Source organism: Pan paniscus, chromosome 11 (genome assembly GCF_029289425.2).
Source record: "Pan paniscus chromosome 11, NHGRI_mPanPan1-v2.0_pri, whole genome shotgun sequence".
Classification (NCBI taxonomy): Eukaryota; Metazoa; Chordata; class Mammalia; order Primates; family Hominidae; genus Pan; species Pan paniscus.
The window spans coordinates 27,383,142-27,407,761 of NC_073260.2; the positions used below are offsets into that span (position 1 = coordinate 27,383,142).

A 24,620-nucleotide genomic window follows, 5' to 3' on the forward strand; every position below is an offset into this window, starting at 1 on the left:
TCTTGGGCAGTCTACTTTTTCAAAAAAGTCTGGAGACTGCCATTTCAGAAAGTAATTTGCAGAGAACCGAGATCTAAATTAGTCCTGAAATGGTGCCAGTTCACTCGTGCCAAGGCTCAGCCCCGTTCTGGCCTTTGCCCAGTGACAAATTATGCTATTTACCTTTCGCATATTGCCCCTAGAAGAGCTTTGTAAAGATGATCAGGAAACCAGCAGTCGGTTTGATGGAAGATGCAGAGGCCTGGGCTTACTTGCCTGAGTCTTCTGCTATTAATCAGCCAAGTGTCTTTGAAATAGTATTTAACTTGGCCAGTTCTCAGTCGCCCTCTCTCTGGGATCTCTGAGATCCTTTCCAGCCACAGAGTATTATGAGTCTGTGATTTCTTGAGTCACAAAGCAAGGTCATTTTATATATGTGAGGTGATAATAAGCTGTAATCAGGGAACATTCTCCAGTCGTAAGCATGAAACCTCTGAGTTATTCGGGACTACTCCTTTTTCTCTTTCAGCCCACATTTAGCACCTTGGGCACGCCTCTCTGATTTTCATTTCTGTGTTCACTCCCTGAGCATAGGCCTTCCTACCTGTAGCAGGGATGACGGGCAAATCCTCCTTCCTCATCTCCCATCACAAGAGTTCAGAATTTCCCTCGTCATTCCAGCCTACACACCACCACCTGACTTGTTTCTAAACTCAGAACTAATTTTGTTTCCTCTGCTTCTGTGGTCCTCCATTATTTTTCAGTTTGGCTTCCAAGTCCTCTATTTGACACAAACATACCCTTCTAATTACATCTTTTATTCTTCTCCATTCAAACCAATGTTCCAGCTGTTTTCTGGCTATGGCCCATACTTTCTCCTCTTAATGTCCTTGCTCATATAATTACTTGACGACTTCCATCTGGATTTCCTGATCACCCACCTGTGAATCTCTGCTTATCCCACCTGTTTTTCAAGATTAAAATCAAATGCCCTTTCCTCCCTGAAGCTTTTAAAATTTTCTCAACAGGGCAGGATCTGCCCCTCTTTGGCTATTCTGCTATATTTTAGAGCAATGGGTGTGCACTTGTTTTGTCTGTCTTCTACTACTAGATTTTACACCCTTGAAGGGCATTTGAAGAGGAGGAACAGAGCCTGGCATGCATTAGGTGTTCAATCAGAATGCACTGAATTGGGCTGAATGATTACTGAGGAAGCAGCAGTTAGTTTTATGGGAAATGAAGCATAGGAGGTGCAATACTTATCAAATAAGCCAGAGAAGACTTACATCAAGATATAAACCTAGTGTGTATGTATACATATGTATTTACTGTATATGTACATATATGTGTATGTATGTACATATATACATGCACACAATCATTTTAAACCTTTATAGTTGTGATGGGAAGAATTCTAATATGGTTCCCAAATTCCTTGTCTTTGGTATACATCTACCTTCTCTCAGTTATTCATTCAAAGACTGTTCTAGGTATTGCTGTGAAGGGATTTTGGAGATGTACTTAAGCTCCCGAATAGGGAGATTATCCAGATAGGCTTGACCTAATCACAGGAGCCCTTTAAATCTGGATCTAGAGGTCAGAGATAGGGGAAGTTGGAGCTTCAAAGAATGAGATGGATTTGACATAGGGAAATTCTCCTGCAGCTTGAAGATGGAGGGGTCCACATGGCAAGGAGTGCAGCTTAACAGAAGGAGCTGAGCAAGGCCTGGCTGCAGCCAGTAAGAAAATGGGGACCCTAGTCCTATAACTGCAAGTGTCTTAGTCTGTTTTGTGTTGCTATAACAGAATACTGGAGGCTGGGTAACTTATTAAGAAAAGAGGTTTATTTAGCTCATGAGTCTGTAGGCTGGGAAGTTCAAGAGCATAGTACTGCATCTGGCCTGCTTCTGGTGAGGGCTACATGCTCACCAGAACAATGGTAGAGAAGTGGAAAAGCCAGCAGGTATATACAAAGAGATCATGTGATGACACAGGAAGCAAGAAAGAGTCTAGGAAGTTGACTCATTTTTATAACAACTAGCTCCCTGGTAATATAGCCCCTCCAGAGCAAGAACTCACTCACCTCTGAGAGAGGGCATTAATCTGTTCATGAGGGCTCCAACCCCATGACCCAAATAGTTCCCACTAGGTCCCAACTCCTGACACCACCACATTGAGGATTAAATTTCAAGTGAGTTTCAGAGGATATAAACTCAAACCATAGCAGCAGGGAACTGAATGTAGCCAATAACCTGAGTGAGCTTGGAAGCAGCTTCTTCTCCAGAGCCTCCAGAAAGAAGTTCAGTCCACCTGAGACCTTGATTCTAGCCTCGTAAGGCCCTAATATGGTTTTCTTCTATGTACCCACCCAAATCTCATGTCGAATTGTAATCCCCATGTATTGAAGGAGGGGCCTGGTGGGAGATGACTGAATCATGGGAATGAATTACCCCCTTGCTGTTCTCATGATAGAGTTCTCATGAGATTTGGTTGTTTGAACGTGTGTAGCACTTCCTCCTTTACTCTCTCTCTCTCCTGCTCTGGCCATGTGAAGACTGTGCCTGCTTCCCCTTCACCTTCCGCCTTGATGGTACATTTCTTGGGGCCTCCCTAGCCTTGCCTCCTGTACACCCTGTGGAACTGTGAGTCAATTAAACCTCTTTTCTTTTAAATTACCCAGTCTCAGGTAGTTCTTTATAGCAGTGTGAGAAGGGACTAATACAGGCCCTGAGCAGAGAACCAGCCACAATGTGCCTGAACTTACCACCCACAGAATTCTGAGCTCATAAATGGGTTAAAGCTACCTAAGTTTATGGTGATTTGTTAAACTGCAATAAAAATGGAATATAACAGTGTTGCTAATGTATCAAGCATTAATCTTTAAATTAATCTTTAAACTAATCTTTAAATTAGTTTTCCACTTTGATTTCCTTTGCCATCTTTGGCTCTGAATGGAATTCAAGTGAGAAGACCCTAGAATAGCAAAGAAAAATTTAACACAGTAAATAGAAGTCACTGTGCTAATTATTATTATTATTATTATTATTTACCATTTGGAGAACAGAATTGGTGCTTTCAGGAAGTGACCATGCCCATGTATATTCAAGAAAAAATGTCCACACCCATGGAGCGTCCTCAAGCTGTCACAAAGTCTGAGAGTAGAAATAGGGCCTTTCTACCTTCCTCTTCAGCATGTGATATTTCTATCAGGGAAGGGGTTAAAGATAAGTCCAGCAAGGCCCCATCACTCCTCCTGAGCACTAGCTCTCTTGAGGGAGCCACCATAAAGAGAATGGTGAAGTTTAGTCTTAATGGACTTACTTTCTCCAAGATTGAGTAACTGATCTGGGATATAACACATGAATGATTCACTTGGGTTTGTAAAAAAATATTCTACAAGTGATTCAGAAGAAAAATAAACATGGTTCTCTGGCATGAGACCATGGAAAGGTAGGGTAACCAAAGGATGGTGAGGCTATAGAAAATACAATTCAAATTTGCCAGTTGTAAATTTTCTTATTAAGGAATTAATGAGGAAAGTCTCTAAAGAAGCTTGTGTGGCAACACTTGTGAGCACTCTTGATTAGATTGACTCAGATTTTTAGAGTATATATACAAAGTAGACAAAAAGACATATAACCAGGAACTGATCTACCAGCAAGAATCATTCCTGGAGCCAAACCCAAATTGTGCTATGCAGAATAAATAAAGATCGTTTTCCAATACTATGTCTAGAGTAAGGAATAGTTGTGCCCAGGTAGATCCTGCTGGTGGATGGTCAAGTGAAAGTCAGCTTCCTTAACTCCTACTTAGCTTTTGTCCTCTTTGTTTGTGAGGGGATAGTTAGAAGAAAGAAAAGAGCTCGCTACCCTACATAGGTTCAAGTCTTCCAACATGGATGTAGCGTATTCTGGCAGGTTCATACAATTTTCACATGAGATGGATAAACCATTGCAAATGATCTTCAATAAACCTTGAAGAAAATGGAGAGATGTAAGAGTACTAGAGATGAGCAAAGAACAGGGAACATTGTACAAAGGAAGAACCACCAGAAGTGTAGATGATGGTAACTTGAAGTCAAGGCAAAGCAAGGTCTTCAAGTGATGGCTTGTGTATCCCTGGTAGAAAAAACAGCAGTTCCCGGGAGTCAGGAGCTTTAAGAGCAGATTAGGTCAGATTGCTTTCCATTTCTTCTTGCACAGAGTCAGTAATTGGTCAGGGAAATATGGCACGCATAATGTATTTTATAGACTTCAACAAACAATAATGTCCTTGTGGACAATGTGGGGACATGAGAGCTGTATGTGGGCTTAGAAACAAGCTGAATGGCTATGCACAGTTGAGATCAACTCATTAACAATTATTGATGAGTTGAAATCAAACCCAAGAATATGCATGATATGGATCTCTGTCCACAGTCATCTTCAGTTCAACATATTCATCAATCAGTGATTAAAATATACAGAGGGTAAAAGTGTAGAGGAAAAAATACACAGAAAAAAAATTGATGTCAGAAATTGGAAGGAATACTGGGTAGATTGGATGAAATACCAGTGCAGTAAAGTACCAGCTCCCCCGTTCATCTCCAGAATTGTATTTTCTCTTAAAAACAAAACAAAACAAAACAAATCTAGTTAATTAGTCCACCAAGATGGCATTTAAAAAAATGTTTCTGAGTCATGCACAAAGATGGCATCTTAATGCCTTAATTTGCATTTTTATTACTTGTAAGAGAGCATTTGCTCAAAGTTTTATTGATCATCTGTAATCATGTTTTTCATGTGATTTACCTTTTCATAGAATTTTCTCATTTCGCTATTGAGGTATGTCTTTATTAATCTGTAACACTCTCTGTATGTTAACTTCTTGCCCATTATTCTAGATATTTTATCCAGCTTGCCATTTGCCTTTTAATCTTGCTTATGGTAGTTTTTGGTATAAGAAGTGCATGCTTTTTAAAGTGGTTAAATCTCTCATTCTCTTAAGGTTTCTGTGTTAACGAATATGCTTAGAAATTTCTTACCCCCTTTAATATTAGGTAAATATTCACTAACATTTCCTAATCCTTTTAGGTTTCAGTTTAAGTCTGTAATCCATCTGGATTTTATTTTGATATATGGTGTAAGCTCTAGTGATCAAAATTATTTGATTCTAAATGGTTAGCCAATTTTCTCAGCACTGGTTATGAAAAATTTATCATTTCCCCAATGATCTGAAACAGTATCAAAACAACAAAAACAATAATAATTAACAATAGCTAACATTTGCTTATTGCTTATTCTGTGCCAGGCACTGTTTCAACCTGTACTAACTCACTGATTTCTCCCACTACCTAGAGGTGGGTAGTATTGCTATCATTCCCATGTTATTACAGCATCCCTCAGTGTGGGGACTGAGGCACAGAATGGATGAATAACTTGCACAAAGTCACACAGGCAGTGGTGGTGTTCAGATAAAGACTTGGACATCTGACTCCAGTATTCAAGCTTTGAAAGTATTTGATATGCTTGGATTTGTTTCTAGGCTATTTTGTTCCAATGTATTCATTCCTATTCTAATACTGCACTGTTTTACTGTCTTGCAATTCAAGTCACTCTCCTAATATTTTTTCTTTACTAATTCTTCACTTAATCACTGTTTCTCCTTCCATTTTATAATCTAGCTTCTTGGCTGGGCATAGTGGCTCATGCCTATAATTCTAGCACTTTGGGAGGCCAAGACGGGCAGATCACCTGAGGTCAAGAGTTCGAGACCAGCCTGGCCAACACGGTGAAGCCCTGTCTCTACTAAAATACAAAAACTAGCCGGGCGTGGTGGAGTACACCTGTAGTCCCAGCTACTAGGAAGATTGGGGCAGGAGAATCGCTTGAATCCGGGAGGTGGAGGTTGCAGTGAGCCGAGATCATGCCACTGCACTCCAGCCTGGGTGACAGTGCAAGACTGTCTCAAAAAATAATAATAAATAAAAATAAAATAAAACAAAATAAGTAATCTAGCTTCTTAAAGTGTCAAGACCATTTTTCTTCTATAGACTAAAAGCAACCAAATAATATAAGCCATGTTTTCTAGAAAGGCTCTTGGCAGCACTTTTTGAGAATTAGTAACCGCCCAATGAGTTTTCCTTGCCTGCTGCCTAGACAGAGCTGATGTATCAAGACAGAGGAATTGCAATAAAGAGCTTAATTCACACAGAGCCGACTGTATGGGAGACTGGAGTTTTATTATTACTCAAATCAGTCTCCCTGAAAATTCGGGGATGGGGTTTTTAAGGATAACTTAGTGGGTAGGGGGTAGGGGATGGGGGGTCAGTGAGTCAGAAGTGCTGATTGGTTGGGTTGGAGATGAAATCACAGAGTCGAAGCTGTCCTCTTGCACTGAGTCAATTTCTGGTTGGGGGCCGCAAGATCAGATGAGCTGGTTTATGGATCTGGGTGATGCCAGCCGATCCATGGAGTGCAGGGTCTGGAAAATATCTCAAGCACTGATCTTAGGTTTTGCAATAGTGATGTTAGCCCTAGGAGCAATTTGAGCAGTTCAGAATCTTGCAGCTTCCAGCTGCAGGACCCCTAAACCATAATTTCTAATCTCATGGCTAATTTATTAGTCTTGCAAAGGCAGTCTAGTCCCCAGACAGGATGGGGATTTGTTTGGGGAAAGGGCTATTATCGTCTTTGTTTCAAAGTTGAACTATAAACTGAGTTCCTCCCAAAGTTAGTTCAGCCTACGCCCAGGAATGAACAGGGGCAACTTGGAGGTTAGAAGCAAGATGGAGTCAGTTAGGTCAGATCTTTTTCACGGTTATAATTTTCTCAGTTATAATTTTTAAAAAGGCGGTTTCAAGTTCTGCAGGGCTGTTTAACATGAGGTGTATTCTATGGCTGGTTTTACTAGTGCCAGGTACTGTACTGAGTTTCCAATAGAAATGCACTCCTCTTAACCTGGCTGTAAAGACCTGAGTTGTACTTAGCCACTCCCACCTTGGTTCCTTAAGGGAATAATAATAGTACCCAATGTGAAGGCTGGTTAGAAGCCTAAATGAGTGAATATTTGTGAGGTGCTTGGAACAGTGTCTGGCACATAGTAAGTGCTAAGTAAGTGTTTGCAAATTAAAATGAAATTTTTGCTCTAATCTAGAACATGATTCTCTAAGTCAGTCACTTGGCCCACATGTGCAACTCAACTGTGAGTGTTTTTTAGTTTATAATCGGGGATCTCCCTGGAGTTGGCATGTGATGGTCCCCAAATAGAAAGTATGTCTTTCAAAGTACTTTTACATCAATTTTCTTATTTTATCCTCTCAGTAAACCTGCTGACCTGAGCAGGGAAGTATGACCCTTGTTGAGGTATGGAGAAAATGACAGGTGACTCAACAAAGGGTATTCCTTTGCTATATCTGACCATCAGGGCTATCAGTTTTGGAAACCAAATTCAAATAATATCATAATGACTTGTCCCTCCATGCAAAAGAAAACGGCCCATAAAAATCTATGAAATGTAATTGATTGCTATAGGACCAACAAAAAATGTAACACGTTGCGTAGTATTTGTATGCTCAACAAGATTAGCTGTTTTCTCCCTTGTAACTTTAACATGGTCTGGCTTTACACTTCCTTTTCAGAAATACCTTGTAACTGTAATTTCCTGAGGCTGCATATCCACAGGGCCAACTCAGGGGACACACAGGCATGTTGGGCATTCTTGGGATTCTTTGTTAAATGGGGCCAAGCTCTGGGTTAAAATGGATTGAGCACAGTGGGGTGTGTGCCTCCTGGGAGGTGGTGATGCCGTGCACTCTGGGCTAAGCCTGTGGTTTTGCCCCACAGATTCGTCACTCATGCTGCTGCAGATGGCGGGTGTTGGACTGGGTTCCCTGGCTGTTGTGATCATTCTCACATTCCTCTCCTTCTCAGCGGTGTGGTATGTGAGGGTGTCATTTTTGAGAAATGACTGGAATGGAGGGGAGGATGGGTCAGAGTCATGAAGAACAGCTGGGGATGAGGGGAGTCAAAGGGAGTGTGGGTGGAGGTTGTCCTTGGCTCAGCAGAGCACACTCAGCGGTGAAAGGCATGACTAACCCTGTACCTCCAGGTAGCATGGGGGATGCCTTCCCAGGAAAAGAGCAGGACCAGTGATGGCTGCCCTGGCCACACACAGAGGGTGGCTGAGCTTCCATGCTGCTCCCCCTCGCCTCCTCCCATGGGTGTGCGTGTGAGCTGTGCATAGAGATGCACAGTGGGAAAACCAAAGTTGTGTTCATATTTGTCTCTTTTCTTTTCCTCCTCCATGTCTAGATGGCAGATGGACACTGAGTGGGGAGGATGCACTGCTGCTGGGGCAGGTGTTCTGGCAGCTTCTCAGGTGCCTGCACAGAGGCTCCGTGTGACTTCCGTCCAGGGAGCATGTGGGCCTGCAACTTTCTCCATTCCCAGCTGGGCCCCATTCCTGGATTTAAGATGGTGGCTATCCCTGAGGAGTCACCCATAAGGAGAAAACTCAGGAATTCTGAGTTTTCCCTGCTACAGGACCAGTTCTGTGCAATGAACTTGAGACTCCTGATGTACACTGTGATATTGACCAAAGGCTACATACAGATCTGTGAATCTTGGCTGGGACTTCCTCTGAGTGATGCCTGAGGGTCAGCTCCTCTAGACATTGACTGCAAGAGAATCTCTGCAACCTCCTATATCAGCATTTCTGTTAATTCATTCAGAATCCATTCTTTACAATATGCAGTGAGATGGGCTTAAGTTTGGGCTAGAGTTTGACTTTATGAAGGAAGTCATTGAAAAAGAGAACAGTGACGTAGGCAAATGTTTCAAGCACTTTAGAAACAGTACTTTTCCTATAATTAGTTGATATACTAATGAGAAAATATACTAGCCTGGCCATGCCAATAAGTTTCCTGCTGTGTCTGTTAGGCAGCATTGCTTTGATGCAATTTCTATTGTCCTATATATTCAAAAGTAATGTCTACATTCCAGTAAAAATATCCCGTAATTAAGATTGTTCTTCCCTTGGTTAATTTTTCTGTTACTAAGCGTCTTCTAAAAATGCTCTTTGCCCCCTGTTAGAAACTGAGATTTGGTGGTAGTGTAGTAACAATGCTTAAAACGGTATTGAGCCCATGGGCAGACTAGAGTCCATGTGTGTTTCAGGGGAGGGGTTGCCATAGAGGGTGACACTTCTTTTATCTAAACTTCAGTAACTGTGAATGTTACTACATTATGAACCATGAAACATTAGATATAAGCGGTGCTGGGCCTACTGTGAATATGCTAAGTTGACAGATGGAGTCTATTTGATTTTACTTTTAAATCATGAATTGGCATTCTTTCCTTTTTTTTTTTTTTTTTTTTTTTGAGATGGACTCCCACTCTGTTGCCCAGGCTGGAGGGAAGTGGTGTGATCTCTGCTCACTGCAACCTCTGCCTCCCGGGTTCAAGTGATTCTCCTGCCTCAGCCTCCCATGTAGCTGGGACTACAGCCCCCCCCCCCCACCATGCCCAGCTAATTTTTGTATGTTTAGTAGAGGTGGAGTTTCACCATGTTGGCCAGGGTGGTTTCAAACTCCTGATCTCAGTTGATTCGCCCGCCTTTGCCTCCCAAAGTGCTGAGATTACAGGTGTGAGCCACACGCCCGGCGCTAACTAACAATTTAACTCCAAGACTCAGTAAGAAACGAATGGTGAAGGAAAGACAGAGGCTTCTGGCATCTCTCCTTCTCCCTTGCCTGCTAGGCCTAGAGAAGAAAAACCATGGAGGAGGGGAGGTGATAGTGCACAGCCTCAAGATGCAGCATAGACGAATGCAGTCCTTAGCAAAAGGAAAGGGCTTCCCAATGCAGTGGGCCGGTGTGTTCACCGGCTTGCTGGGTGTCAGTGAGGGAAGACTGAGTGCCCAAGGGCTTATGGGCAGATGAAGAGACAAGAGGAACAAGTACAAACTGCCCATGTAGCTGCTCCATCCCAGGGAGTCCAGAGTGTATCCGCTCTATTGGGAAGAATTAGAGAGAGGCGAGTAATATCCTGACACTCAGGTGTTCAATGCCAGCTGTCAGCCTCTGGCCCCTGCCAGTGTTAGGAATGATTCCCCTGTCCTCTGGGGTACTGCCCTCCGACGACAACTTAGGATCAGCATTTAAAACCCTTTCTGCTCTCGTCTTAGGTAAATTATAGACCAGAACGGGTCTATAATGGGGACAGGTCCCCATCCTAACCCCCAGAGATCGTTTCTCTCAATAGATGAATACAAATAGCTCTCAATTTTTAATTTTTATGTACAATAATGCAAACATACTTTTTTTTTTTTTTGAGACGGAGTCTCACTCTTTCTCCCAGGCGGGAGTGTAGTGGCGCTATCTCGACTCACTGCAAGCTCCGCCTCCCGGGTTCACGCCATTCTCCTGCCTCAGCCTCTGGAGTAGCTGGGACTACAGGCACCCGCCACCGTGCCCAGCTAATTTTTTGTATTTTTAGTAGAGACGGGGTTTCACCGTGTTAGCCAGGATGGTCTCGACCTCCTGACCTCATGATCCACCCGCCTTGGCCTCCCAAAGTGCTGGTATTACAGCCATGAACCACCACGCCTGGCCGCAAACATACATTTTTATAGCTCCTGAACTAAATTGGGTATCAATACAAATTACTGTGGTTAGTGTAGGGCTCGGCCTCTGATGAGTGAGTATCTTTCCTCAAAGCCCACCTTTGTCCAAAGAAAGAATCTGAGCCTCCCCTTGACTTATTTTATTTTTTGCCAGTTTTGTAAATGCTGTATGCTTCCATACTACCCCCTTCCCTAATTTCCAGCTCTAGAATTAACTGCCAGAGATACAGTTGTCCACATGGAATGTAGTATAATTGTGATAGAAAGGAAGAAATCCCCCTTGCTTAGTATTAAAAGTTTCTGGTTAAAATAACTGACTAAATATTAAGTAAAACATCACCTTCTGGGTACAATGCAGAAAAGTAAAAGCAGTTCATATAAGATTACTAAACTTTGGGAGGTCTTCAAGACTAGCCCCGGCAACATAGCGAGACCCCATGTCTGCAAAAAAAGTTTTAAAAATTAGCCGGGCATGGTGGCGTGCACTTGTAGTCCCAGCTACTCAGGAGGCTGAGGCAGGAGGATCGCTTGAGCCCAGGAGTTTGAGGTTGCAGTGAGCCATGGTGACACCACTGCACTCCCGCCTGGGTGACAGAGTGAGATCCAAAAAAATTTACTGAAATAGCAAAAACGTGGACTTTGGGATTTCCTCTAACTGCTGCAAATTATAACACAGAATTGCTCAGTGTTAATACTTGAATTGTGGGGCCAAGTCTTCTGGCTGCCCTAGTTCTCTTTTCTGGCATTTGAAAGCCCTTGAGCTAGCGATGGAGCTAATCTTTAGACAGGCTTTTTGGTTCCCAGGAATGTCAGGCCTTTGAATTTCCAATTTATATATATACAGTGTGTGTGTATGTATACCTGTCTTTTCACTGTAAGGCACCTCCACCCATCCCTTCTAGAAGGAGCCACAAACAATCAAGCAAATGGATGGAGGTTAATTAAGGGGAAGAGGAAATAGTCTGTTCTCTGACTCAAGACCTGAAATTGCAGTGGGGCACGTAAGGTAAGACCAAAGCAGAAGTGATTATCTTGAAATTCCACTTTAGCTTGGAATAAAGTTAATATTTAAGTTGATTTTAAAGGAAATAAAAAAGAACATTCAGTGTTCCCTTTTCATTGCTAATCTCACATTCTGATTTTCTAAACCTTCTGTTTTCCCATTCTTTTCTTCTAAGAGGAACTCAATGGTCTCATAGAAGTCAATCAAATAGCGTTGTAAGAACCTTTTACCTACCACATCCTTTGTTGGTTAGACTGAACCAACAAAGCAGTGCCTGCTTCTGGGGAGGAAGGGTGTGGCCTTTTCTGTGCCCCAGTTTGTGGGAGGGTGAGTCAATGAAGCAAGTCAATTTAAAAGGCAGTGTGTGCTCTTGTTTCAGAGAGAGTGAATCCTTTGGGTGGTGGTGGTGGAGTGTGTGTGTGGTGGGTGGGGGGTGGGGCATGCACATCTAGATCCATACTTTTTGGGCTCAACTCAGGGTTACCAAAATAGAGTCAAACTCAACTCAGGATTACCTAAATGGAGTCAAATTTTATGTGTGGTTTTGTAACATGATTCTTTCAGTCATCATTTCCTGGCCACATTTTTCATGTCACTCATGACTGCATTATAAGTTTGTACCATAATTCATTTAACCAATACTCTGTTGTGCATTTAGAATATTTTCAGATGTTTATTGTCCTTATAAAAGTCAGTATGAAGGTATGCAATTATCACTTAGGCCACATTCCTGGAAGTAAAATTGTTGGAATGGAAACTATGTACATTTTACAGTGCAGATTGCTGGAAGAGTTTTATGCAAAAATTTATACAAAAATTTACACTCTTACCAGCAGAAAGCCTCAGCGCCACTGAGTGCTGTTGTATTGTTAATCTTGATTAATCTGGTATGTGAAGAAGGATGTTTCAATGTTTTGTCTGTGTCTCTCTGATTATTTTGCTTGTTGATTGGCCAGTTGTTAATTCTGTCTTTGTGAGTTGTCTTTTTCTCAGTACTTGGCCTATTTGTCTTTGATTTGAAAAAGCTCTTTATGTTGTAGTCATTTTAATTCCTGTCATATGTTTTGTAAACAATTTTTCGAGTTCATAATTTTTCAATCTTGTTTGTATTATATTTTGCCACACAAAAATTTTAAATTTGTATAGTCAAATTTATCAGTCTTTTTCCTTATGTTGGACCTTCTAATCTCAAGGTACTAAATATAATCTAGCATTTTTTTAAACATTAAAAATTTTTAATCCATCTATAATTTATTTTAGGATAGGGAGTGAGGCAGGGGAAGGTATCTTTTTAAATAAAAATCGTTGCTAAATGGTTGGCTAGTTGTCCTATTAATAGTCATTGAGACCAGGAGCGGTGGTTCACCCCTGTAATCCCAGCACTTTGGGAGGTTGAGGTGGGAGGATCACTTGAGGTCAGGAGTTCGAGACTAGCCTGGGCAACATGGCGACACACAATCTTTACAAAAAATAAGAATTAACAGAGGCCAGGCTCAGTGGCTCACGCCTGTAATCTTTGGGAGGCCAAGGTGGGTGGATCACTTGAGGCCAGGTGTTCAAGACCAGCCTGGCCAACTTGGTGAAACCCTGTCTTTACTAAAAATACAAAAATTAGCCAGGCGTGGTGGTGTGCATATGTAGTCCTAGCTACTTGGGAGGCCGAAGTGGGAGGACCCCTTGAACAGGGGAGGTTGAGGCTGCAGTGAGCCATGGTCATGCCCTGTACTCCAGCTGGGTGACAGAGCAAGACCCTGTTTCCAAAAAAAAAAAAAAAAAAAAAAATTCATTGACTGTTTTTTTCTGTTAGTGATTTGAAATCATATACTGAATCATATACTGAAGTCTATTTCTGAACTTCTTCTTTTGTTCTACTGATCTATTTCTGTGCCAATACCACCTACTGTAACTTTAAAATAGGTTTTTGTTTATACCAAGTAAGAATTAGTTACCATTATTTTTCCATTAATTTTTTTTTTTTTTTTTTTGAGACAAGGTCTCACTCTGTCACTCTGTTGCCCAGGCTGGAGTGCAGTTGCACGATCTCAGCTCACAGTAACCTCTGCCTCCCTGCTTCAAGCTATTCTCCCACCTCATCCTCCCGAGTAACTGGGACTACAGATGCGTGCCACCACACCTGGCTAATCTTTATATTTTTAGTAGAGAGGGGTGTTTCACCGTGTTGGCCAGGCTAGTCTCGAGCTCGTGACCTCACGTGATCCTCCCGTCTCCGCCTCCCAAAGTGCTGGGATTACTGGCATGAGCCACCGAGGCTGGCCTGAGTATTCTAGTTTATAACTTACAAGGTCATTCATATGTATATGTTGTTGTGCTTGTCTAGCTATTTTACATTTTGTTATTCTGAACTCTTGGCCTCTATCTCAGCTCCAGCCCCTGAAAGTGCAGGAGTGCTTTTGCTCTGCCAGTCGGCCTTTTTTGGGAAATCATATCAAGATGGCTTTTCCAGCACAATTACTTCCTAGAGTGTCTGCTTGATGCATGGAAACTCATAGATTTTTGGCATGCCAAACAGAGGGTTATCCTGCCGTCACTGCTGGCTCCAGCCACAGACTTCAGTTTTCTTACCTGTTAGAGCCTTTGTCCTCTGACTGGTGGAAATGGAGCTTGCTTCTTTTTCTTTTGCCTGCCACTAGTCTGGCAGCCTCCACCTCTTGACCCTTGGGTTTCTTATCCTTGGAATCAGATACGAGGCCCTGTGTCTTCTGTTGCTGTAGAGGACACAAGTCATATTCTCTGAGTGGAGATCTCTCTGAAGCTCCTCTTTCCAGGCTTGTACTGAGGGACCTCCGGACCCTCTACCACGTGGTGTCAAAGCTGCCAAGAGCTGTCATATGCTGGGTCTGTAAATTGACTTTCTCACCTCTGACCAGATGCATTCACTTGAGCGGCACAGAGATTTGGGGGAGTGAAAGGGCACTGTTTCTTTGGGTCCGTGGGCTTGTGTCCCATCCCCTAGCCTTGGGGTTAGCAGGATTCAGAATTTATGAGTGTGGTCTGCAAAAGTCTACCTCTACCAGATGGGGGAGAACCTAGTGTGTGGACCTGAAGGGTTAGCTCTGTGCTTTAGTCCCTGGGAGTGGCCATCTTGAGTCTTGGTGGGCTTGGCAAGTAAGGAGACATTGACCAGATTCAAAGCTTCCAGAGGTGGTGAGAACTCCAGGGCCCAGTAATGGAGAGTACAAAGGTCCTTCTTAGCCCCCATGACCCTTCCAAGCCAAGAACTTGGCAGTAGCTGTGAGAAGCAGAGATAGGGAGAGGAGTTGAGGGGCACCTATAGCTCTTAGCCATGAGTTATGACTCCCTGCATCCAAGGGAGACCCAAGGACATGAAAGGGGACTCAGTTCCAAGGATCAGAGGGAACTTGGGTTGTTTTGGGATAATGACTGTGGCTTGGGATGTCACAGAGATGAACACCAGAATTGGTGTGCAACAGATGAGCTCCAGTACCCCTGATGGTTTGCATGGGTTTTGCTCTGCTGATGATGGTCAGGGACAGCAGTGAGGCCCTTTACAATGCCGCCTTCCGCCTAAACACAGGCAGTGCCCACAAAAGGGGAGCTGTCATTATGGAGCCTAGGAATGGATAGTCAGAGAGCAGCGGCTGGGCAGTGCAACTCCTGCATTGGACAAGGTCCTGGCTAGAGAATGTCAATGTCCACACTGCATGTAGCCCTATCGAGGAGATGATGTAGGGGGCTGTCAGCCTTGGAGACTCTAGCCTAAGTACCCCACCACCACTCTGGCTGGGTTCCAAGGGCACAAATCAGCTTTCTGAATCTGACTTGGCTTCCTGTGATCTGCATTCATGAACATTCTTACTAGAGTTCTCATGGAAAATGAATACACAACTGTTTGGTCTGAATGTGTCTGAGTTTGGTGTCTCCAAAACAATTCTCTGGATTAGATGGAGAATGAAGAAACTTCACAAAGGCAAAAGGACAGGTCCCCATCCCGACCCCCAGAGACCACTTCTCAGAGTCTCCATCTGTTCATCTCTGGTGTTAGCCACGTTCCTTTACTTTCCCTCATTTCTGTGGCCACTCCTGTGGCTTCCTCTCTTTCAACCTGCAGGCTGCTGCTGCCCTGCCTCAGACCCTTGTAGGCTTCTGTAGAGATGCTACTCAGATGGGGGTGGAGCTAGATGCAGAGCTGAAACCCACCTAGGAGATCTAGCTTGGAGAGCTTGTGAATCTTAGGAGAGCTAGGCATAGAATGACTAAAGTTTGTCACTGCATGAGATAAAATAAATGAAAAGCCACTTCTGGAGGGAATGAGGCAGTCTGCCTTTATTGGAGAGATACATATTGTTGAACAGCTCTGGGCAGTTGATTGTGTGCCTGGGAGAGCTAACCATGTTTACTCTACACTTGACCTGTGATGGTCTGTATTGATTGTATCACACGCTTAGCTTTCTAAGGCTAACCAGGTCATCGTCCTCAGTCCCTGCCTGGAACTAGGTTGCCAACTGGCCCTTGATTTCCCACCCAACTTGTTCAGTTTGCCCTCAATCCTGGGGCTTCACTAATTTCCCAAAAAGATATGGTTGGTACCACCTGTAGTTTGCTGTTGCATGTTAACCTGACTTTTGGGAAACTCAAATAAACACTTTTCAAACGCATTGACCATTTTTACTCTATGACTTCTGCTTTGCATGATCGCTAGCTTGGTCACCCATCATGCTGCTTTCTGGTGAGCTGAAAGGAAAATAAATGGTCTAAATTGAGCAACAAGAAAGCAAACTTCTTTTAAGCAGGTACTTTCCAAGTGAAATGAGAACCGGAGATTGGGTCCAAAAGAGAGGATGCCCAGCTAGACTGAACTTTCAAGTGTTTTCCAACTGGAAAGCTCCAATGTTCTCTGATCTCAGTGAATTTCCAATCTAATTTCAAGGAAGTCCCTCGGGAGCCCCATTGCAAGGGTGGTTATAGAACCATTTACAACTGCTTTAATAAAACTAATGCTTATAAAGAAAGAAAACTTGTTTTTTAGTCATCCATAACACAAAAAAGTGAGGTTTGATGCACAGTAAAAGGAATCATTATTTAAGTTAGTCTGAGTTATATTGTATTTTGGAAATGCTCCACATTCAATATTTATGCCACATACTCTAAAACCAAAGTATGTAGATTAAAAAAAAAACTATTTCCAGAAATAAGCTTGCTGAATCACCACAGGCTTAATTTATTTATTTTAACTACCAGTTTCCTGAATGTTTTTGTCTAATTGGCCTATTTGCAGTTGCCCTCGGTCCACCCTTGAGCCCACTCTTGAAGCCTGTCTGTCACTTAGAGAAGTACAAGTACTTCCTGCTGAGAATAAAGCCTTGATCGCAATTTCAGTGAATTATCAGGGAAGTGTGAGAATAAGTAGGAATAAATGTCTAAACATTTGGGAAAAACTTGTTTGCAATAAATATGGTTAACAGAGAGTGAATAGGCTTACTACATAAAATTGTTACTCATCAATTAAAAAAACTGTACAATCCTCCTCCAGGGGGAAAATGATCAGATATTTTAAGTCTGCTGATATTTTTCTCTGGATGTCAGACCTGTATACTTTGTCCTGCTTTATTGGAGTATAATTGGCAAATAAAAGTTTTATGTATTTAAGGCATACAATGTGATGATATGATACACCTACACACTGTGACATGATTACCTCAATCAAGCTAATTAACACATCCATCACCTCAGCTTTTTTGTGTGTGGTGAGAACACTTAGATTTACTCCTATAGCCCATTTCAGGTATACATTATTAACTCTAGTCACCATGCTGTACATTAGATCTCCAGAACTTATTCATCTTGTAACTGAAAGTTTGTACTCTTTGACCAACATTCCCCATTCCTCCCCAACCCCTAACTTTGGTAACCACACTTTTGCTCTCTGTTTCTATGAGTTCTCCTGTTTCGGTTCCACCTACAAGTGAGATCATGCAGTGTTTGCCTTTGCCTTTCTGTGTCTGGCTTATTTCACTTAGCATTATGTCCTCTAGGTTCATGCATGTTGTTGCAAATGACAGGGATTTCCTCCTCCGCCTCTTCTTCCTTCTTCCTCCTCCTTCTCCTTCTCCTTCCCCTTCTTCTTCCCCTTCTTCCCCTTCTTTCTGTTTTTGCTTTGTTTTGTGTTTGTTTTTGAGATAAGGCTGGTCTTGAACTCCTGGGCTCAAGCAATCCTCCTGCCTCAGCCTACCAAGTAGCTGGGGCTGGGTCTGCACGCATGCACCACCATGCCTAGCTGCCTTCATTTTTGTCTGAATGATATTCATGTGTGTGTATGAATATTTTCTTTATCCATTCATTTGTCTACAGGCACTCAGGTTGATACCGTGTCTTGGCTATTGTGAACGACTGTGTAATATATATGGGAGTGCAGATAACCTCTTCCACATACTGATTTTATTTCTTTTGGATATATACCCAGAAGTGGGGTTGCTGGATCATACCGTAGTTCTATTTTTAATTTTTTGAGGAACTACCATACTGTTTTCCGTAGTGGCTGTACCCATTTACATTCCCACCAACAGTGTGCATGGGTTTCATTTCTCCATATCTTCATCAACACTTGTTATCTTTTGACTTTTTGATAATAGCCATTCTAACAGATGTGAAGTGAAAGCTCATTGTGGTTTTGATTTGCATGTCCCTGATGATTAGTGATATCATACACCTTTTCATATACCTGTTGGTCACTTATATATCTTCTTTGAAAAAAATATATTCAGGTTCTTTGCCCATTTTTTAAAAATCAAGTAACTTGCTTTTTTTTTTTTGCTGTTGAGTTGTATTAGTTCCTTACATATAATATTTTGGATATTAACTTTTTATTGATATATGGTTTATAAATATTTTTTCCCATTCTATAAATTGCTTTTCTATTTTGTTGATTGTTTCCTTTGCTCTGCAGAAACTTTTAGTTTGATATAATCCCATTTGTCTTTTCTTGCTTTTGCTGTCTGGGCTTCTGGTGTCACACCTGTATTTTTGTTTTTGTTTTTGTACCATAGAAAGTAAAGCAACAAATGAGGAACATGAGAACACTGGAGTAGAAAGCTGGGTGGGCATCAGACAGCTGACCAAAATTTTCACTATCAAAATGGCAGGTGAGATTTTTTTTTATATACTAGTTATCACAACATCTTCAACCTTTTCTTTTTTTTTTGAGACCGAGTCTTGCTCTGTTGCCCAGGTTGGAGTGCAATGGTGTGATCTTGGCTCACCACAACCTCCACCTCCCAGGTTCAAGCGATTCTCCTGCCTCAGCCTCTCAAGTAGCTGGGATTACAGGCAACCACCATCATGCCTGGCTAATTTTTGTATTTTTAGTAGAGACGGGGTTTCACCATGTTGGCCAGGCTGGTCTCAAACTCCAGACCTCAGGTGATTCCCCCGCCTCGGCCTCTCAAAGTGCTGGGATTACAGGCATGAGCCACCACGCCCGTCCTATGTATCTTCAACTTTTCTATTACCAAGTACTAATTTTGTCTTTTCTTGAGTAATACCCCTGTTCTCTAATTGATGGCTTCTAATTGATCCCATCTATTTAGTCATATTTCTTAAACCCAAAGGAGGACTAGATGTGTATTCTCTATATTGAGTGTATCCAGGAAGCCTCCCAATATGGTTTCAAAGGAGTGAGACTGGAAGCATGAAATTCAGTCCTTCCTGTTGTTAATGTAGCATTATTTATTAGCAGATTGGACCTCTGACAGAAATGAACTGATATCATTTGCTTTAATTTTGATGCTGAATTTCCCCTGTGATTGAGAAATCAGTTTAACCTTCATTTCACAACATCCAGCAACACCTTACCCAGCTCCTTCAGTGATGGAGTTTTTATACTACACAGTGGTTCAGAGTGACAAGCATAACAACAGAGTGATTAAGTACAAGAGGCCAGCAAGGGCCACACAGGTGAAGTCTGAGCTGGCCTCAAAGGGTTAGTAGGGTTTTTTTTCAGGCAGAGACGACTAGGAGGGAAATTCCAGGAATGGGGTGTGTGTGTGTAAGAATGTAAACAAAGGCATGAAACAGCACAAAGAACAACATTAAAGATTGAAATAGAGGGACTAGAGAGGAAGGTTCTAATGAAAAGGAGATGTTATCAAAATAAAAATGAAGAAGTTGACAGTGCATTGGATTGGCTGAGTGTTGGGGGGCGGTGCAAGGAAGTGGGTAAAGGAAGGGGACAATTTGCTTATGAAGTCTTTCAAAACAACATTTAAAAAGACATCTTCTAGACAAACCGTAACTCTAATGAGACTTCCCCAAAACATACTAGATATTCAACGGAATTATAGTTGTCCTTCTAAGTAGTTTCTTTGAAAGACTAAATGCATATTCCAGTGACACTATTAGTATTAACTTTTTTTTTTTCAGAAGTTACCTTTGGGAATTGCCTTCAGAGTGTTTATGAGCTGCAAAAGAACATCAATTAGTCTTATTACTTTACAGTTTTCTCTGTCTATGTAGGGTAAAAACATTATATATCCATATAAAATATATATCATTAAAACTTAGCCGGTTGGACATTTCTTTTTTTATTTTTAATTGTAACTTTTGTGGGTACATGGTGTACATATTCATGGAATGCATGAGATGTTTTGATACGGGTGTGCAATGTGTGATAATCACAACATGGAGAATGGGGTATCTATCCCCTCAAGCATTTATACTTTGTATTATAAACAATCCAATTATACTCTTTTAGTTATTTTTTAATGTACGATTCAATTATGATTGACTATAGTCACCCTGTTGTGCTATCAAATACTAGGTCTTATTCAGTCTTTCTAAATTTTTGGTACCCATTAACCATTCCCACCCCTCTCCCCTTCCACCACTCTTTCCAGCCAGTTGGACATTTCTTTTATAAACTGAAGTATGTAGCGAATGACTTTTAACCATTTCCGAAAATCAAACACGATGTAAAAATATTACACTTGTGGACTCAGAATACCAAAAATATGTGTTTCCAGCCCTGATGGCAATCTTCAAAGAGGGATTGCAGCATACCTGGAGTAGCCACAGCACCGTTGTCAGCACTGAGCCCACACAAGTGACTGTTGACACAGGGACCGTATTCTGTGTATATCTATGTTCTGAGAATATTTTGTTGTGGTGGTGGTGGTTGGAAAAGCTGTTATATGACAGTTTATGGCTCACAGTGGTGTCTGGCTGGTGGCCTTCAATGCAATGACTCATAAGAACCTCTCCTTCAGTCACCCTTGAAGACCCAACAAAGCTGGGGAAAGGAGGGGAATTTCCCGATACCATTGACAATGAAGATGGACAAGCTAATGGCAGAACCTCAGAAGGATCTGACTTCAGATATGCACGCAGCGTACCCTGGCTTCATTTCACAAAAACAGTACCCTTTTGCAAAGGGAGGAAGGGACTTTCCCATGACCCGAACCAGAAAATAGGCAGCCATGGGACTCTATGCACTGATTCCACCTTGGGGAGCAGGCAGAACATGTCCCCTTTGTGACCACGTTCACTGGCATCTTTCTGGATCCAGATAGAGTGCAAAGCTTAGAAACAGCTGAGTGGTACGCAGACGGGGTATAGGTACAGATCATACCGTGCAGGCAGGTATGACCCTACAATAAACTGCCCAAGATATGTGTTGTATATGTGTTGTGTGTATTTGAGTTGAGTGCATTGGGTGCATGTTTGTGTATACATGTGTGTGCGTGTGTGTGTGTGTGGTGTGTATGTGGTGTGTGTGTGAGAGCTGAGTGCATTGTGTCTATGTTTGTGTGTACATTTGTGTGTGTTGTGTGTGGGGGGGGTGTGTGTGAAGGGCACTGGCAGGATCCTGGTAAGAGTCAGTAATAGCAACTGCCATTGGTTATACCTCCTTCCTTCAACTTCAGAGTATGGGAGAGTAGTTCAGTAGAGACAGGAGAAAACGTTACCTCAGCTGAAGACCTATACTTTTTTATTTGGGAAGGGGGTGATTTATTCTAAGTAACTACACAACTCTTTTTATATTAGGGAAGCCACAAGCTGCTTGTTATCTATATTGCACATATTTCTCCATATTTGCTCTTTGTCTTGCAACTTTATTTATAAGACTTTTGCTTGTTTTTGCCATGGGAAAGTTTTCATTGTTACTTAGTCCAGGTTACTGATCTTTTGTTTGTGATTACTGAATTTCATGATGTGCTCAGAAAGACTTTCCACCCAAGATTTAAAAATATTTATCCATTTCTTTCCTAGCTCTCATGCAATTTTAGCCGTACTTTAAAACATTTGTTTCATTTGGAATGTATTTGGTGTAATGAATGAAACAAGAACCCGCATTGTATTTAAAACATTTCACACCAATCTGTATTTTTTCTTAATACCATTCATCATAATTATAATAGCACAATTATTTATATGATTATCTTTACCCAATCACCATTGAGATGCCACCTTTGTATCATGCCATTTAAATATTTTTTAAAATGCTCCAGGGTGGGGTGCGGTGGCTTACGCCTTTAATCCCAGCACTTTGGGAGGCCGAGGCTGACGGATCACGATGTCAGGAGATTGAGACCATCCTGGCTAACACAGTGAAACCCCGTCTGTACTAAAAATACAAAAAATTAGCCGGATGTGGTGGCAGGCGCCTGTAGTCCCAGCTACTCAGGAGGCTGAGGCAGGAGAGTGCCATGAACCCAGGAGGCAGAGCTTGCAGTGATCATGCCACTGCACTCCAGCCTGGGCAACAGAGTAAGACCGTGTCTCAAAAAAAAAAAAAAAAAAAAAATGCTCCCTTCCACATTATCATGTTAGAATTTTGACCAGAATGATGATGATTTCCCAGATTATTTTGGAAGAATTTATATTTTATACCATACTAAATATTTCTGTTCCCTCACAGGGTATGCCTTTTCACTTAATCACATTTTTTTCTGTTTGTTTTTTCATATAATTCAAATTTATTTGTATGTATTTTATACTTTCACAAATGGATTTATTTTAGATTATGTTTTAATGCATTATAAGATGTTTGATTTTTGAATATTAACATTATATCCTGAAAACTTTCTGAGCTCTCTTTTACTCTTTTACTTTTTAATAGTTTTCAGCTGAATCTCTTAGACTTTCTATTATCTACAAATAATGATAATTTTGTCTTCTTCATTCTAATTTTTAAATTTCTTATTTTGTTCTCTTGTCTATTTGCAATGTCCATCACATAATCTTATGTAGATTATGCGATGAAAATCACTAAGCATGATATCAACTTGGTTTAAGAGATGTTTTGATGTAAAGAAATATTCACCGAATCCCATTTTACAAAGAGCATTTATCAGGTATGGACACGAAGTTTTATGAAACGTTTTGTTGATACCTACCATAGGATCATATACTTTTATCTTCCTTTCATCAGTATTAATAGATTTCCTAATATTTAGCCACCTATGCATTCTTGGAATAAAAGTTGCAGTCATGGTGTATTGCTCTTTAACCAAATCTGCTCCTAGATTATATTTGCTGATATTTTATTAAGAATTTTTAAAAATCAATTTTGAGATATTTCTAGCTTTCTCCTGTGTATTATCTATATAAAACAGTCTTACATTGGTTTTTGTTAATTGGCAAGATTTTCTTCTTTCTCTGCCCTAGAACAGTTTAGTATAGAAATTATTTATCCCCTGGAAACCATCATTCTCAGCAAACTAACACAGGAACAGAAAATCAAACACTTCATGTTCTCACTCATAAGTGGGAGTTGAACAACGAGAACACATGGACACAGGGAGGGAAACATCACACACTGGGGCCTGTTGGGGGATGGGGGCAAAAGGAGGGAGAGCATTAGGACAAATAACTAATGTATGTGGGGATTAAAACCTAGATGATGGGTTGATGGGTGCAGCAAGCCACCATGGCACACGTATACCTATGTAACAAACCTGCACATTCTGCACGTGTATCTCAGAACTTAAAGTATTATAATAATAATAATAAAATAAATTATTTATCTTTTTTTCATTTGGTTTTCCAGTTGTGTCATCAAGGGATTGTTCAATGCTCCCTGTGATCGTAAAGTAGACTTTGCCTCCAGATACTGCCCCAATCTGATAGAAAATGATGATGGAGAAAAAACTGCACTCAGCAGGGCAGAATGTCTTGCAACACCACATTCCTTAGTAATCAATAATGGGTCAGTGGGCTCCAAGGAAGAGTATTCCTTATTCTTCCAGCAGCTTGCTCATGCCCCTAGCACTTATATTGGTGGGATCTTTTGGAATTTCTTACACTTAGGACCTGCCATACTGCACTGTGCTCATGAACTGGAGATTTGTGTTTGATCATGGGACTCTGTCAACTTGCTCCACATGACATTATATTTGGCATTCTTCATCTTCAGAGTGTGTGGTATAATGTTGGGGGCTTTCCTCACTGCAATATAGAGTCCTTTTCTTAATTTTCAGTTCTTTGTATTCATTCTTGTTTGCATTGACATAGGGTTTGGAGGTTAACATACACTTCTGCCATCATTTTCCTTATAAGTCCTCACAGATTGTTTCACTTTGGAAAAGTCCATGAGTGTATTAGGCCACTCTTGCATTGCTATAGAGAAATACCCAGGACTGGATAAATTATAAAGAAAAGAGGTTTTAACTGGCTTACAGTTCTGCTGGCTTTATAGGAAGCATGGTGTTGGCACCTGCTTGGCTTCTAGAGAGGCCTCAGGAAGCTTACAATCATGGGAGAAGGCAAAGGGGGAGCAGGCATGTCATGTGGCAAAAGCAAGAGCAAGTGAGAAAGAGACAGAGAGTGAGGGGGAGATGCCACACACTTTTAAACAACCAGATCTCATGTGAACTCAGAGCGAGAGCTCACTTATCACCAAGGGGATGGCCCAAGCCATTCATGAGGGATCTGTCGCCATGACCCAAACATCTCCCACCAGGCCCCACCCCAACATTGGGGATTATATTTCAACATGAGACTTCAGTGGGAACAAATATCGAAACTGTATCAGTGGGCAAATAATTTAAAAGATCATTTGGGA

General features: G+C 41.5%; 1 protein-coding gene across 6 annotated transcripts in view; it reads left to right on the forward strand.

The window, feature by feature from the left end:
- SUSD1 (sushi domain containing 1) overlaps positions 1 to 23,593 on the forward strand; it is a 150,312-nt gene extending 126,719 nt beyond the window's left edge. For 4 of the 6 annotated variants that reach the window (XM_034967991.3, XM_034967988.3, XM_034967992.3 and 1 more), the window contains 2 exons: positions 7,803 to 7,896; positions 8,271 to 23,593. In XM_034967991.3, the coding sequence (XP_034823882.2) occupies positions 7,803 to 7,862 (60 nt within the window). In that variant the 3' untranslated portion in view covers positions 7,863 to 7,896; positions 8,271 to 23,593. The other 2 variants (XM_063594266.1, XM_055117250.2) reach the window with 2 other exon arrangements.
- Positions 23,594 to 24,620: the final 1,027 nt, after the last annotated feature.